Raw genomic sequence first — 17,132 nt, 5'->3', positions numbered from 1 at the left:
AGTTTACAAATGGCCTATACCTAAAAGACCATTAACTAAAATTACATTTGTTTTTACTGAAAGACAACCTCAAGTGCTGACATGTAATATATGACATGTGATACATAATAATACTCTTAAACCAGTTCTGACATAATATCTCCCTAGGCATAATAACCACAAATGACTGCTTTAGTTAAGAACTAGCCAGAAGCAAAATAGATCCACGTAAAAGTAGCTTAAACCATAAATACCTCAACAATATTTTATGTCACTTTGTAAAAAAGTTAAAGGAGTCCCATAATAATTAACAACAAAAACTTCATGTTCTTTACTATTGTATAGTGGTTGTGAAAGGTTATTTCATAGTCCCGCAGCTGCCAATGCTGTAAATTATGCAGGCACCAAGAAGCATTAGGAGAAATAATAGCAATTTAAACTAAGGCTGACGTAATTCACGATAAACAGTCATTGGAAAATATTACAATGTTGTCTTTTTTGAGTGGGTTTAATCAGAAGAATGTGACCATATTCTGACATAAACCACTTCACTTTTCCATTGTATGGGAATGGGGGCCCTTCCCTGGTCATAAGGGTCTCTCCCCTGCTCACTGACACTGCTGAGCCCTGGCACCTCTCAAGGGTTGGGATGCCAGCAGTCCAGAGTTCTGAGACACAGCTCCGGAGTCTGGCAGGCCTGCTAGTCCAATGGAGGCACCAAAACCAGGGGCACAGTTAAACAAGGATGCACCAATGAAGGCATATGAGGCAAAATAGATGGCTCCAGAAATGAGACCATCTATGATGGACATGGCTCACACATATGAGGAACACAGCCTGGCTTACTTTAYACTATGATGACAAAATGTGATTTTGATAGCTGAATTGTAAAAGCTGCCATTGAGTGGAAATCTTATAGAGGAGGAATTAGTAATGTACACCTMCAATGATCTATTGAACGGACACCAATAAAACAGATGTGTGTGTAATAGATGACAAAACGCATGCAATGGGTTACATTTATCAGGCACAGAGGAGGAGAAAGGAGGAGAAGCTAACAGCATTTGTTTCAACTGAARTTCTTGCAGACAGGAAGGTATTTTACTTTACTACACATTACTTATGTTCACTTAACAGCTTGCTGTTAACATTGGGTGAGATTCTGTCTTTGGTTAACTGGTAGAAATCTTGAGTAACAGCCACAGAAGTGGATCGAGTTATGTTGGATTTACGCCACTAAAGAAGGCAGAATGTGACCCCTTATCAGTGCCTTTTTGCTTTGAGTATACAAATATTTTATGCATTTCAATGAGTGACAGAATGCAAAACTTGCAAATATTTATTTTTAGATGTATGGGGGAAAAGCAATTAGAGCTAAAGATGTTAAGAATGAAGAAATCACTTAACAGAAGCAATTATGTTGGGCACATAAACAGCTCTGCCTTCAGACATTTTATTCAAATACTGCAGAGCACACTAGAAAATATCAATTGTTWAAAAAAACCTGCAAGTATTTTTTCACAACTGAAAAATCAATCATTATAAACAACATCTGGGGATCATTAATATCTTGCTCTACAGTTGAATTAACAAAATAAGAAAGAAATCTGACCAGAATCTAGAACATTTCCAGATTTGCTTTTTCAGTCCAAAAGCTTATGTTTGCAGAGGTGGAGCRGAAGAGGAAATGTACATTTATCTATATTGTATATAGCACTATTATGCATTAATCACTACTTCCCCTCCAGCTATGTCCTGTTTTTGTTTTGARAGACCTAAAATTTGAAATACTTAGCTAAGCCACCCTGCCCAGGACCATGGAAAAAATTTGCATATTTTTCAGACTGCTGGAGATGCCACTGTAAAGCTCCATCTAAGAAGATCCCAGTATCCATGCTACTAAAAAGTCTCTATACTCCTCCTATTGTAGTTYTAAATGTTTTAAACATTCCAGTCCTTGCAGAGGAGCATTAACACCAATCCCACTCTAATATCACATCTGTATTAAAACAAAGAAGCCTGAAGCACCTATACGGAAACTTTTTCTGAATTTCACTGATATAAATTATCCTGCAGGTAGCCAAAACAGACAACAGCAATAATGCTGATAACTTACATCAGCTGAAAAGCTTAAAAAAACCACCCAGTCAGCCCAAGTACAATTTTTGTACTAGAAAAAGCTTAAAAAGACAAGCCAACTTTGACTCTTTGACTCATACAAATAAAATAAGTCACCAACAGGAAAACTGTATTTCATTTAGACTGGAAACATTCTTCCGTCTTTTTTTTTATTTGTTTGTTTTAAAGACTCACTCCCTGCCAAGGTTTTATTTTGTTATGTTTTTCCCCCAAACAACTGATTTTATCTGTGAGTCACAAAACTTCTGTAAACTAAGATACATTATGAGAGCAAAGACCAAATTTCAGCTCTACCAGGACTARTGGTACCACTCTATACCCCAAAGTCACCAGCTTTCATGCCACAGAATTTTTCTGGCACATGACCACCCCTAAAAAGTCCTTTCTCCTTCATAAGGCTGCTCTTCCATGGCTTCCCCAGCCAATGACGGGAAGGCGTGTAAGTCCCTAAATTGTTGGCTCAGAAGCTCCAGCAGCTGGGAGGACTGGTAAGTCACCCCTCATTCCCAACCACTCCCTGCCAGCCCTGGAAGTGAGACAAACTGCTTTCTTCATTGTTTCACAGGGACAGATGAGTTGTTGAAGGTTTTGAGCTTTGYATTTTAATATAGATAACTTTTCCCCTAGCAAGCAATATATTGTCAAGTTTGCTTTGGGGGATGGGGAGAGGAGCTAAGTGGGGCCTGCAATGCCCTTGTGCACACAGTTTTTTTCTCAATGAGCAGTTTCCCTTTGCATTGCATTGCTCATGTTATGGCCAAATGTAGTTAATTTTTCATAGAAAAAATTGTATTTATACCACAGTAGGTTGTAGTTCTCTCACTTTTAGGTATGAAATGTTTCATAAGAAGATAGGGTTTTACATGCAAACCCAAAAACTTTTAATCTTCTTCTGGGGGTGAACATGTCTTTACAGTAGTCCAGGGACCAGACTGTTTAATGGCATATTAGACCCAGCATGCTGTAAAAATAATACAGAATGATTTCAAATTTACCAAATAAATTTTTTAAATTGAGAAGAAATAAGATACTAAGTTTTCTCTCACATTCCTGTTTATAGAAAAAGCAAGCCCATCCTCACAGAATAAAAGACAGCRTTTGGATTCACCTTTAGCATGCAGRATTTAAAATATTTAAATCTAGCAAAGCACCATGACTAATCCTTTTGTGCAAGATTTTCACCTGGTGAAGCTGATGGAGCTGAAACCYACCATCATCCAGACCACAGCTGGATCACAGAAGGATCCAGGCTCATTGATGTGCCCTGGAAGCCACTCCATGCCATTGAGTTGGCACGACCCTGACAACTSAAGTCACTGTTCTTGGACAAGCAAACACAGAGGACATGTGCTGCTCCAGCAACAAGTGCATACTGATTTATGCCCAGTAGCCTTCAGATACACCTTCTGAACACTCACAGGCAGCTTTGCCTCCAGCTAGATCACTGTGGTCTATAACAAAAATTATTAGGAACCCAWTTTTTTCATTCCTTCTCTCTTGCAGCACGTATGACCACACAGCAGATGCCAGTAAATGATATGCATTTACAAAAGTTATTCAGTAACAGTAACCCCAGAGGCTGATAAATGAAAAAGATTTTGAAAAATGTCTCGAGTTGAAGAGAAATGAATTACTCATTTTCATTGCTCATGTTCATTTCATTATCCACCTGGACTGCTTCACGCTGGTGAGGACCTCTAATTGCTCTTCTTTCAGGAGAGGGATACGTGTGCAGTCTGACTGCAGTCATAGCCAGGAACTTGGGCTATCAAGACATCCAAGCATGGTTTATATCTTCTGCTTTCTGAACAGAAGCAAGCTTTGGAGCCCATTTGCATTCTGGAGGGGAACCCTCCAAGGCAGTTGGATTAACTAATCAGTAGTTGTATCAACAAGAATAGGAGCAGGATGCTTCCCACTCACAGCAGTCTTTCCTCTGCAAATGGAGAGCAAGTCCTCCCCTGGCAGGCTGCAAAGAAACAGATGCAAATGTTTGAGCCTTCCAGCTGCTGAGMCCATTCCTCAGCAGCCTCCTAGCTGGGATGCTGTAGCACACTGAACCAAGCTACAGGAGAGTCAGAAAAGGACTGTGCAAGACAACTGGTCCTAAATATTCCTGCCCAAACCACTCAGGCACGTGCCATACAGCAGTGGACATGCAGGGCAGAGGCAAGCAGAGGTAGTTGCAGCATCAGCAGAACCCATGGCAGCCCAAGCTGGAGCTGGAGGGGAAGCTTAGCATAGCCTGAGGCTCACAGAAGCTCTATGGAAACACAGAACATCACTCAGGACTGCCCAAAGCCTCGGTGTGTCCCTTATGGCCGTACCTGTGGGAGCTCACAGACAYTGCTTTAAAAAGTCCCACACCAAACCAACATTATTTACTGTCAACCAAAACTTAATTCTTCTTCCCCATTTCCTGCGTTATTTATTTTTGTTAAACCCTACAGAAGAGGGAAAAATAGGCAAGGAATATGAGAAGAAGTCAGAGCTCAACAAATTTTTTTTTTTGTATAAATCTGTAATGAAAGTAGGGAGAGTATTTCCTGGAAAAAACAATTCCCTCTATTAAAACTGCCTAACAAGGACAACAGCTTACACTCTGGGGCTCTTTGTAAAGGTGGTTCTGGTATCTCACTTGTCACACCCTGAATCTGTTGCACAATACTCCAACGTTCAGAGAACATGTAAGACCTGCATCCAAAACAATGCTTCTGAAGACTTGGCATCCACATCAGAAACCACTGCTCCAGTGCTTCCCACATAAAAACATCAGCACAGTATATTTCCCAAATTTCATATTTGCTTTAGCGTTAGGAGAATTTCAGGTAAAAATGGTGAAACACACACTCCCTTCTTGTTCCTTCTGCACRCTTAATTTGTTTGCAAGTTAAGAGRGCCAAACCCTTCAAATTAAATGTGTCTGGATCTCCCTGTAGACACCTAYTCAGAATTTTAGTCATATTTCTGTAATCTGGCATCCCCTCAGATTTGACTGATAAATACCAGTGCCTCAGAGTAATGTATTTATCTACTGTGCTACCSTGCCTCTGTTTAGCCTTAGCAGTCATTCCATGTGACATCAATCGACACGATATCAATGTAAACTGTTTGTATAATGAAGTGTTGTACATTTTATTGTCCTGCCAGCAAAGAGAAGGATAAACTAGTACTTTGCCTGTTGTCTTCAACAAAGGTAGYATAATTGACACCATACATTTTGCAATACAGATATGGAACCATACACTGGCCAGTTTTTTCTTCTTAAAACAGCAGGGCTTGCAAGTTTTACATCATTATTTTCATAAGAAATACTTTTAAACAGCAGTTTTGGGGGATTTTTGTGGCTTTTTTTTAATAGAGATTTTTAAAAATCTGCTTCTTAAACCAAACTGAATTTTAAATACACATTATTAATTTCTACGGCTAAGATTTCTGTGGCTCTGGTTTGATAATGAGATAATTGCCTCGCAAAGGTCAAGAGAATGGCATAGTTTGCTTTCAGAGACTGAACAAAGCACTTGCTATGGTTCACTAAGCGTAGTTTCTGCATCACTCCACATCTCTTTGATTCACCTATTGCTAATATTCCATGATACACTTACATTATGGATCCAACTATTTCAACAAACCTGTAATCAAGGAATGACCCTGAATAAAATACTCCACAGAAAGCAGATGGTAGGCTCATCAAACGCCTTCAAGCCTAAAATAACCTTTCCCATATAAAAAGGAGAGTCAATTAAAACTGAACTTTATATTCTGAGCTTGAGCTCAGAGTAAATAAAAACCAACATGATACTATTGTGCTATTGGACCAAACTTTCAGGGCATTTCATTCATTTTTTTCACCACCCCCACCCCCTAAGAGCAACCAACACTTTTATTCATAGTTTATTCAAAGCCTGTAACGTTTTGTGTGAGTGTGAGCAGACTTGACAGTTTGGGCCTGATTCTGAAAAATCTTGACAGCACAAAACTAAAACTCTTCCCAGCAGTCATGTGCTCCAGCGACAACACCACGTGAAGAAAGATCTTGTCTGCCTGTTGGGAATGGAGTGGCAGAGCAGCAGAGGAGCACTACCTTAGAAAATGCTCCAAAGCCACTGGATGAGTCAGTGTTTCTCTGCTGACACAGAGAATGAGCCTGAGCTGGGCACCAAGCTCCAAGCCAGCGTGCCTGAGTTCAGAAAAATGGGAGAGAGGACTATCCCGTCAGAAACATCATTAAAGCACTTCCCTCTCCCTCCCATTACTAAATGATTAAACCCATAAGCAGAAATTGTTTCTCTAAGAGAGCACAAGAGCTTCTTTGCAGAGATGTGGGGCTCTCGCAAGCAAAGATGTACACACCACCATGCAGACTTTGCTAGCATTAGCCACAGCACTCATCCACCTAGTGATATGGGTGATAAAACTTCWTTCTGGACACTGCTAAAGATACTAYACTGGACCCAATACTGGAGTTACCCTGGGTGTCTACACAACATGCATTCTGCCACATATTCTAGTACACAGCACATCTACCGTGCTTTGGTTGATCTGACACCAAAAAACCCAACRCGAAATCACGTGTTTGTTATCAGGTGTCAAATCTTGCAGTCCTCTCCCCMATCTGTAAGGGGCCGCATACCCCTTTAGAGCTGCAGAGTATTCTCTATGTCTTTTGAATTTAGAAGTCATYTCCTAGAAGTACCTCTGCACTCATAAAATCAAGCTCCTAGCACTGGCAAAGCCCCTGCTGAATAAGTCTAGATCCAAAGATGACCAGAAACACACCAGCTACAGCTGACACTTGTACAGGGCCCTGGGAGCATGGCTGCCGAGCGCTCTGCATTTTGCATTTTTAGWGTATTGCACCAGTGACAACTTAAAGAAATGTAAAGTTTCTGGAAGCCAGGCTTCAGGCGAATGGTTAAGGCAGATAAACTGCAAACCCAGCCAAGGTACTGTTTCGCTCAGACCAAGTCACCTGTGCTACACTCCACCTGTGTAACATTATCTTTGATTGTGAACTCAAGTTGCAATAGTGAGATCACCAGTGGCTACAAGCCTTCAGTCTCGGAGAAGAGAAAGCATATTAGGCACTTAACATTTCAACCATAAATAGCATTGGTTTTCACTTCAAAGGAATCACATATTCCCTTTGGAAATCAGTGGACACTTAAAAGAAGGAAAATGTCTTTACTCGCGAKAAAAAGAAAATAGCTGTAATGGAACTTACCAAACTCATCACATATACTTTCATTTTCTATTAGGGTAGGATGATCAAATGTATCCCGACAATAGAAGATTTGGGGGTTCTTGCTTGTTACCGCAATGCCTCCAAGGGCTAAAACGAACTGGTCTGTTAGTATTGAAGAGGGCTTGTCCTGAATGCGCTTTAGCATGGAACGATATCGACAGTACTGTGGGTAGCTAAGAATTAACAGGTTTGAATCTTCGTCATCCTCACCTGAAAGAAAAGAAGAAAAATACTCTAAGTATATCAGAAAAATACAAAACAAGAGCTATAACTCAATTATATCAGAAAACCCWTAAGTTCAGTATTTTTTCAATTTTTGTAGCACAGTGGGTTTGGTAAGAAAGGTTAAAAATAGAAATTTAAAGAAATTTTATTAAAACAGCTTACTTTTGGCCTTTCTGTTCACTTCTCCCATGCTTACTCACAAGGACTACCTGGATGAGCAAGAAAACACTGCTCTGCAGAAGCTGGCCAGGGGCCTGAATCAAAATGTTTGCCAACTTGGCTGCTTCGATCGAAATATTATCTATAATTTTTACTCAGTTCCCCATATAGCTTTACTGCACTCATGTTTACATCAACTAACATCTTTTAAAAATAATAACATACAAGCCTCAGAGCATACAGCTATTAACCTTCCTTTGAAGTACCTGATCCTGAAGGGCCCCTGGGCCAGGGAGGTGCGCTGATCTGACCTGGTCATTGATGCTAAACCCCAACAGGTGGAAGCAACTTTCCTCACGTTAAATGCAAATACAGAAGGACTCAATAAAACTCCTACAGAGCACTATGAGCAAATGAATTTTCAAACAGTCTATGCTGCTGGCTCAAAATATAAAGCATTCTAGAGTTCAGACCTTTCAATTCCTCCACAGTTTAGATATTATATAYGAAGGTGGCAGACTTTGAAATATCATAATCAAGTGTCATCATATAACCAGGAAGAAATGTAAGAGAAAAAAAAATCCAACTAGGGATGCAAACATGAGAAATTACTCATTTGCAGGTATGCAAGCCAGTACTTAATAGCACTTCTTTTTATGCTTATTTATCTCCTCAGGTATGTAATCGAACATGGCTTCCTATGCATGCCGATGAAGATAAAGCAAGAGCATTCACTTTACGTTTTCTGCTGTACTCTGATTACTGAATAACTCAGCTATTTCTTCTGCCAGAGACAAAAGGTCTACTATTTAATCCCATTACCAATACTGAAATCATCATTCTTACCCTTAAAGTAAAAATCACTTCAGACATTGAAAGAAATGTCAAATCAGTTCTCCCCAACAAAATATGATGAAACAACTCATTTAGATTCGAATGAGGCAATGGAAATGTTGACACATAAAAGGCTAAATTTTAAGAAGTCTCTGGAAGGAGATATATCACCTAGAATGTCATCCCTGCAGACGAGTGGAGTGCTGTTTAAAAAAAAAAAAAAAATCAACACGGCAGACAGACTTGCAAAGTATTGTTTTTATAAGCACAGCTCCTGAAAGTCATCACTTTAAAGAGCTCTCACCACTAACCTGACGTAGGTGAGGAAATAAAACAATTTGTGTTTAAAAAAAAAAAAAAAAGAGAAAAAAAAATTTAAAAAAAAAAGAAAGAAATGTGTAATAGATTTTAGTAAACAGCACTGACATTACTCTTCTAAAAAATAAAATTGATGGCCCTAAAAACTCTTTTGGTCAATAAGGATGTGGTCACAGTTTTCTTTGTTTCAACAAGTATCCCATAAGCCTACACAACAGCACGATTGAGCCAATTGCTCCTGGGAATAAGGCTCTCTCTTCTTTATTAGGAAACTCTAAAAATCAGATCAGGAAAACTGTTCTAGGAATTAACAAGCACATGATCCGTCCTTTAGCTCCTTCGAGAGTTTCACACACGCCTGCCTGACGGTTATTACTACTTTATACCTTTGTGTAGATAGCGGTGAGCCGAATCTGTCGATCTGACAGCGCTTTTCTTATGCCAGGATGTGGTCAGCTTTTTAAACAGGGTGTATATAAATGTATGTCCCACATTCCTTTGTAGTAAACCATTAGTTTCTAGACAAATGTGCTCCAAGTCCCTGCGCAGAATTACACAAACTTTGTACCCCTGACAACTGACGACTTAACTCAACCCCCCTGGCGTAAATTAAAACCAAGTAATTTTTTACAGGATCACTTCCATACATGCTTCTGCAATTCCAATGAGTACTTTATGATGCATTTGTTTCCCTTTCTTTTTCACTCCATGTTCAATAGATACATCTAAGAATGAACAAAGGCTGAATAAACTGAAGATTTGTTTAGTGAAAGACAAACACAGTGTTCCTGGAACAAAGATTTTTTCCTCAACCACGCCCATATGAGAAAAGAGAAATCAAAGCAGACCAATCCCTAATAAAATGCAAGCCCGAAGAAGAACTATTATTTGYTTCTATCAGAATGCCATTTAATRGTGGACTTAGTGAATATTGCAATTCGYAAATATGATYAGAAAAGAGTTTACTCTTGAAGAATCTGAGCTCAAAATATGGATCACGTTCCAATAAARTTAAGAAAACCAACATGACTTCTAAAAACATACAACTGAGATACTAGGAAACCAAGACACTATATTTCTGAGTCTTATTTTAGCTTCAACAGACAAAACATGGTAAAAGATAATACCCACAGTATTCTGCTTGTGAGGCTCCACTGAAATTACTCTAATCCTATGCTTATATCATAATTGTGTGGTTTAATAACCCCCTCCAATGTCAACTTTTCATTTATTTTTCTATTTCAAGGCTAAAAACAGAGAAACTGTAATTAGGAAGCAAGGTTCCACCCCTGCCTTCCGAGCACTCCCTATATATGCACAGATGTAATCCAACAGTTCCCTTTGTGAGGGGTAAAGAGAGCTGGGATTTGGCACAGCCTGGCATTTATGTTGGATTACATGTTCTTCAAGTTGTCTTTGTAAGTAAGAGATGCATGAAATGCCAAACACAATGAATCTATGCAAGAACTGACTTTTCAAATCAGCACAACCATTTTTAATATGTAAGGCAAGACAATTAAATGCCCCAAAAGAAAACAAAAAAAAAAAGCCTGTTAAAAGCACGAATTCCTAACAAATCCATCTAGAGCCAGAACTATTTACAGAGACAGCAGAGAAATACAAAAAGCAACATGCTTTTTGTTTGCTTGTTTCAGGAACATCAGCCCATAATGTTATTGCTAACTGCCATAATCTACGCTCAACATCAGTAAGCATTTTTTTTTTCTTTAAAAAGACCTTCACACCAGGATTTTACAGAGCTTGATGGAAAAACTATGCATGTTCCTTCCTGTACCTAATTACCTCAACTGCAAAAGCTGCCAAGTATTTTGCCCTTTAGTTCTTTTAATCGTATTAGTGCAAATGCATTTGGATGCCAACAGAAATAAACATTTAAAGACTTTTGCTTAAAAGATTCCAAATATGTATGAGGCTGGTGCTATGAAAGCATACTCCACTTCTTCCCAGAAAGCACAGAGTTATTCCAGCASAAGAAATATGAATTTGTGCCTCTTGTAAGACTAAATGTCTAGTTTCGACCCAATTTAAGTAAAATAATGTCAATATGAACTGCTCTCACAATGATTTATGCTTCCTTCTGTTACTTTATTACATTAGACATTCCTTTCTCTAAGCTTTATACTTTTTGCCGTGCTCCTAGCAACCACATAAAGGCTGAGCACCAACTTTACGCGGCTGGCACCCTTCCAGGCTCGACTGTTATTGATAATTATATTGAAGTTTCAATTTAATTGCTACTCTGTTGTGACACAGAATATTTTTCGTAATTAGGCTTTTCCCATTTTCTGTCCATTCATTTTTTGTATTACTGAAAATGACTTTTTCCCCCACCCCCCAAAAAACACAAGCAGAACAATGATACAGATAAGGGTCTGTACATCTGTTACTATCATTAACAAGCCATTAATGTGAAGGGAAGAATAAAAAAGGAAAAAAAAAGTGAAAATAATTTCTCAGAAGGTAAATTTCTTTTCGGTTTAAGTGCTCTTTTTCTTCTCACAGTTAGTCAATGATTTCCTGTTCTAATTACAAGACATTATACAGAAAGCAATTTTTAAAAAGGAAATGTAACAGCACAGGAGGCTAAATAGAAACGCTTGATATGGTTTGAAATTGCAAACTTTTACATCTCTTATCAATTCTCTGCTCTACCTTTGTGCAATATATTCTACCATTAATCTACCATCTCTTCCGAGGCAGTTAACACAAATGTATACATCAAAGGGAAACACACTTGCAGTTAAACTGCAGGCAAAGAAAAAAAAAAATCAATTTTTTCCTCCTCAATGTAGCTGGTAAGTTGGAGGCAAGCCAAGCCTCAGAGTGGAAAATATTAAAAAGTAAAAAAAAAAAAAAAAAAAAAAAAGAAAAAAAGCAGGCTTGATTAAAAAGCGAGAGAAGAGATATTCAGTTCTAAATCTAAACGAATAAGCCACAAACTATTTCATAAAAACATACTGTGACGTAAATTACACATCAGTATTGCACTGTTGTGGTTATTTTGAGAAATGGCTTGTACTGTAAGTCAGCTGGTAAAACCCCACCCTTAATGATTTTGTAATTCTCCATACAGCAATCAACTGGAGCAGTCATGAAATTGCCAAGAAGGAAAACAGACAGAGCTGCAGAGAGTTTGTAATAAAAAGATAATGTACTTTTAACATAACAGAAGTAGAAGATTGGTTTTATTAACTAAAAAAACTACTTAAAAGGTCCCAGGCTTGCCATTTGTTTTGATAAATGTTGACACAGATCTTCATAAGATAAGCAATGGAAGTATCAGGGGAACCAGATAAAATGGGACAATGCTTTGGTGTGTGGGTAGCAAATTGAGCAAGGGAGTTATTTGGAATATAAAGAGAAAATGAAGGAAGTTGAAGGGCTCTGTCCATCAGGCTCCTCTCCCGCACAGCGCCCTCCCGCCTCTGCCTTCTTTCATTACCCTCAGTTACTAAAGGGGTCTCCCAGAGGATTCACATACCATAATTAGTTTATCAGTGCTCGTATGCATGGCTTTGACCATTATCATCAATATGCAGGAGATACAGAGGTAATGGAGGATGCATCTGGATGTCTGGAGGGACTGGGAATAGCAAGGTTAGCAGTGTTGAATGAACATGGCTGTGACCCCCAGGATCAGAGGTCTCCTGACCATTGCAGGGCAGTGTGTTCAGGTGTCACTGACCTCCCAAGACCCTCCAGCTCTTAAGATATAGTTCTCCTTCTCTTTTTCTACTCCTGTGGACATGACTTTCTACAGGGGGACATGAGAGCAAAGATGYGTAGCTCACCCTTCAAAACCAGGATCTGCAGGTCAGACAGGCTCTATATGGCTCAGATAAAAAACTGCTCTAATAAAAGCCCAAAGAGAGAGAGAASAGTTTTCAGCAGACAGAAACAAACTTACCACACAACTACCTAAAAACCCAGAACCTCTCAAAAGGTCCAAAGCAACAGAAACAGTGGAACAATAAAAGAGTAACCATAAGGAGGAATAAAAAACTGGGTCTTTATGACCTCAGAATCTCTAAGATGAATGATGCAACGAGAACACCTTTCCTATCATAGTCCAGCCATATCCTGCCAAACACCTCCAAACTTCCCAGATAACTGCAGGTGGCAAAGAAGCAATGACAGTMATCACCWACACCTCTGGGTACTCCTGTGTGGRAAAGGACAGCTCTCCCAAGGAAATAACCTTCATGGGAGGAACATGCCTGTCTCCTGCCTGACCACTCCTCACACTGAATTCTTTGCACAGACACAAGGCTAAGAACCACAGCGGGAATCCACATCCCACAATGGGAATCTGCTGGAACTCAGAGCAACAGCTGAGGAGTTCAGGTAACTGCATCACCATCACAAGGCAGGCTCTAGCACACCGATCCACTCTCTCTCCAGTGGTTCAGAAAGACTTCTCAAGCACAGCTCTTCCAATCCACTCTGCCTTTTCATTCCCACGGTCTTTATTCGCTCTAGTAAAGACACTTGGTGTGCCTCAGCTGGCTAATTAATCACAAGACCTAAAAATATTAATCTAAGAATCGTATTTCTCTCACAGAYAAATGCAAATACAGTAATGATTTAGCCACATGAGATGGGATAGGAAATCTGTGATTTTGGTTTTAAATAAATTTGGGTAAATTATTGACACAACAGKGATACCTCTTTGTTGGCAGGACCCATGCTACTCATCCTTGCTTTGAGAACCCCCCTCTATTTGAATGCTAATGCAATCAAGAACAAAGGCAACGTGTTGCAGGATACGAACACAGTGATTACATTTATGTTTACCAGATAATGATGATGTTAACAAGTTGCCTGTAATTCTGACATGGGCGTTTGCCTGCCTGATTCTGCTTTTAAATTGATCAAAAGGCAGAAGTTATTTCTGCCAATATCAAGAATAAAATGTGCAGTCTTTCTGCATSTGTCAGATATTTCTTCCCTTTAAAGGAGGAGACTGAGCTAATTCTTAGGATTTCGTGCCACTTCCCCAGCCCTCCGTTTTCTGTCACAGTGCCAGCAGAGCATCAGCCTTTCAAAGAACTCCTAAGATTAGTTTAACATTTGAAAGAAAGAGAATACTTACAAATCTACTGGAGATTGAAACTGCTGTTCAACTGAACAGCAATACAGTCATTAAAAAAATAGAAAAGAAGACAGCATCATTAATATGTACTTAAAGCACACGGTTTTATACTTGGTTATTTGGATCAGAGTCATTCTACACCTACTTAATAGGGACAAACCCAAGTATGTCCATYGATGACTGACAGTATAATAAATATAATCCATATAATAAAATCTATTAATAATTAATAGTCCATATGATAATAATTATAKTCCATATCTCATTAAATCACTTGAAATTCAAATCCTAAATGAAACTTTTGAAGAAGACAAAAGAAATTTAATACTGAAAAAGTTTCCAACTAGTAATTCCACATCCTTTTTCAGACCCTAATCCTACAWTCAGCTCCTCATAATTGCAGCTCCAACCTTGCACTCTCAGGATCCTCCTGCACCTTAGGAAGTGCCTCATAAACCTTATGAGGTGYTTCTAGACTCAAAAGAAGAGTGACTGTCAATCGTCATTTCCAGCTTTTATATAACCCTTCCATCCACAGGCCTCAAACTGCTTTATGGAGATGAGTAAAAATTATTATCCCCATTACACAGAGAGAGAAACTGAGACAGAGAGAGCTTAAAGGATTTATTCAACATCATCAAGCAACTTAGAGAGCAAGGGAGAGAGCAAAGAAGCTAGGCAAAAAAGGTTGTTGGGAAATTTCTGGGTAAGTGAGAGATCCCTACGTTTCCTCAAGAGGGAAGCAATTGTCTCTGGCCACCCCAGCCAGAGATCTGCCTGCCTCCACCACAGATGGGGCATGGACCAGGACCTCAGGCTTCTCTCCTACCACAGCCATTTTCCCTGTCCCGCACAATTCCAGTCACTCCTTCATTTTATTTAGCTGCTGCCCAGACGGGATTATCTTCCCCTTCACGAAGGGTTTGTAGAGCAGCAGTTCACCCTCCTGCAGAAGGCAGGTGACTGCCTGACGACACTGGAGGAGCCTGAGAAAAGCAAGCCGACACTGGGGATGTGGCTGTGAAATCGTCTCCCTGCCTCCCAAAATTTCCTTCTCTCCTTACTTCTCAGGTCACAGGCRTGGGCCAGCCCATGTCCAAACAGCCACGGATGGCTACAGAAAACCGCTCTGATGTAAAAGGTTTTTAAACTGCCCTATTAGCTTTCTAAAGCAGATGGAGATTGGGGGAAGGGGGAGATTGATTGTAGAAGGGAGCACATGCTGCCTGTCCTCTTGAATGTTCTGGGTCATGTGGACCATTCAGGTTGAATGTGCATCAGCTTTAAAACAAGTATTTATCCTGGTTGTCGTGGTTACTGATAAGCAGCTTCAATTCTGCTGATAACAAAAAGAAGAAAGAATTAAAAAGGGGAGGGGAGATGAAAACATAATTTGGTAATATGACGAAGCCAACAAGAGAAATTAAATCACATTAAACAAGCCAATTGTACTGTAAATGGCTCTGCCTCTGTATTTGCTTTTAAATCATCGAAGGCTCTAACACGGCAGCTGCTTCAGTTTTAACAAACAAACAGTAAAAATCCCTTTTAATAACGRAAGAAAATAATGATATACTTTGCTTTAGCTGAATTCAAACATAATTTAATTTTTCCTGAGGTGAGATTTGCACAGGGAACAATCAGATAATAAGTGTTATCATTCTCATAGACAAAACTGAACCAGCACTTTGCAATTCAAAGTGCTATTTAATGCACCGTTTTCAGTAATCTCTGAACACCATCCAACAAACCACTGAACTACACTTCAGTACTTACACACAAAGCCTGATCCTGCAAATACTTGAGCATGGGGTTATGCTATGAACACAAGTACTGCTGTGCTGAGGCTGAAGTTATACATTCCCTCCAGCACCTTTGTGGTGGTGGGGGGGGGTCACATCCCCACATCCACTAACTTTCCCGACAACACCTTCTCATCCTGTGTATTATTATTACTATTTTTGTGATCATGTCTTGGTCCCTCTCTCTGAAGTGTAGCATTGTRCAGAGAAAATACTGGAGAATGAAAAAATCTACTCTGGCAAGGAAACATGCAGCTAGAGCCCCTGGCAAGAAAYGGGCACACATTTTTATAGTGGTGATAATTAAGCATTGGAACAATGAGCTCAAAGATGTAACAGATTCCTCAACCCAGGGCTCAGGACTGAACTGTTTCTTCCTCAAGATATTCTCTGGACTGATGAATTTTAAACTCGTGGTCTGTTATTTGCCACCTGTGCTGAAGAGGCCCATGACAAATCCATACTCGCGTGGAAAGATCGCGCATGAAAAACTGAAAAGAAGCAGAAAGTTGCTCAGAGTTAAACTGAGTTACTGGGTTTAATGTAAGACTAACCAGGTCTTCTGTCATCTCTTCTCTCTTTCACCTCTGCACACCATTCAAACACAAAAGACAGACATGGAAATGCAGCCTTACTTAAGGGATTGATTCACCACCTCTTCCATGCGGCAGAATCAACCGCCTTCATTTTCCACTGCACCCAGAAGTATGAGTCAAAAGCTTTATTTTGGTGTCTCACATGGGCTCTTTCACTACCATTCTGAAAATTTGGAGGAACTGCGCCCTCCTCGAAATAGCAGTGGCAAAAGCTGCYGGTCCTAGATCTGCGACACAAGGGGTGGAGGATGGAAATGGTCCAGTGATTTAAACAGTCAAGCCCTGCATTTGACGTTTATGCCCTCTTTGAAACCCTTAATGAAGTAACAACCCTGTTAATTCTTGCAGGGTATTTAATACACATAAAAACTGCATTATCTACTATTTACAATTTACTACACACAAGCAGTATCTGGCTCTGTATAAAAATAACAAGCTCACTGTAACCCTCCACTCCCTAACCATACTGCTGATTTCTTTGACACATGGAGAAGTGAGAATAATTACATTTTACTGAGTGCGTCTCATTACACTGATTTAAGTAAGATTTCCAAAGCTGTAAAAATATGCTTTTCAATTTCATTTGTTTCTAGCATTTCACTGTGAAGACAGTTAGTAAAGCCTTCAAAAATCATCATCAATATAGACAAAAATTGTACCCTGCTCATGTGGGCATTTGACAGAGGGATAATAGGGTCTAGAAACACCACAGTCAGATGTTG

The 17,132-nt window shown here is 39.5% G+C and overlaps 1 protein-coding gene across 2 annotated transcripts in view; it reads right to left on the bottom strand.

Annotated features, from left to right (window-relative positions):
* Positions 1-17,132, bottom strand: part of ARID5B (AT-rich interaction domain 5B) — a 112,603-nt gene that overhangs the window by 59,081 nt on the left and 36,390 nt on the right. For both annotated transcript variants that reach the window (XM_057368393.1, XM_057368394.1), the window contains exon 3: positions 7,343-7,573. In XM_057368393.1, the coding sequence (XP_057224376.1) occupies positions 7,343-7,573 (231 nt within the window). The remainder of the gene's footprint in view (positions 1-7,342; positions 7,574-17,132) is intronic.

The sequence above is a fragment of the Malurus melanocephalus genome, unplaced genomic scaffold (genome assembly GCF_030028575.1).
Source record: "Malurus melanocephalus ecotype Western Australia unplaced genomic scaffold, MMel_1.1 scaffold_91, whole genome shotgun sequence".
Classification (NCBI taxonomy): domain Eukaryota; kingdom Metazoa; phylum Chordata; class Aves; order Passeriformes; family Maluridae; genus Malurus; species Malurus melanocephalus.
Note: the sequence above shows the minus strand (reverse complement) of the source record. Positions and strands in the feature narration are given on the sequence as shown.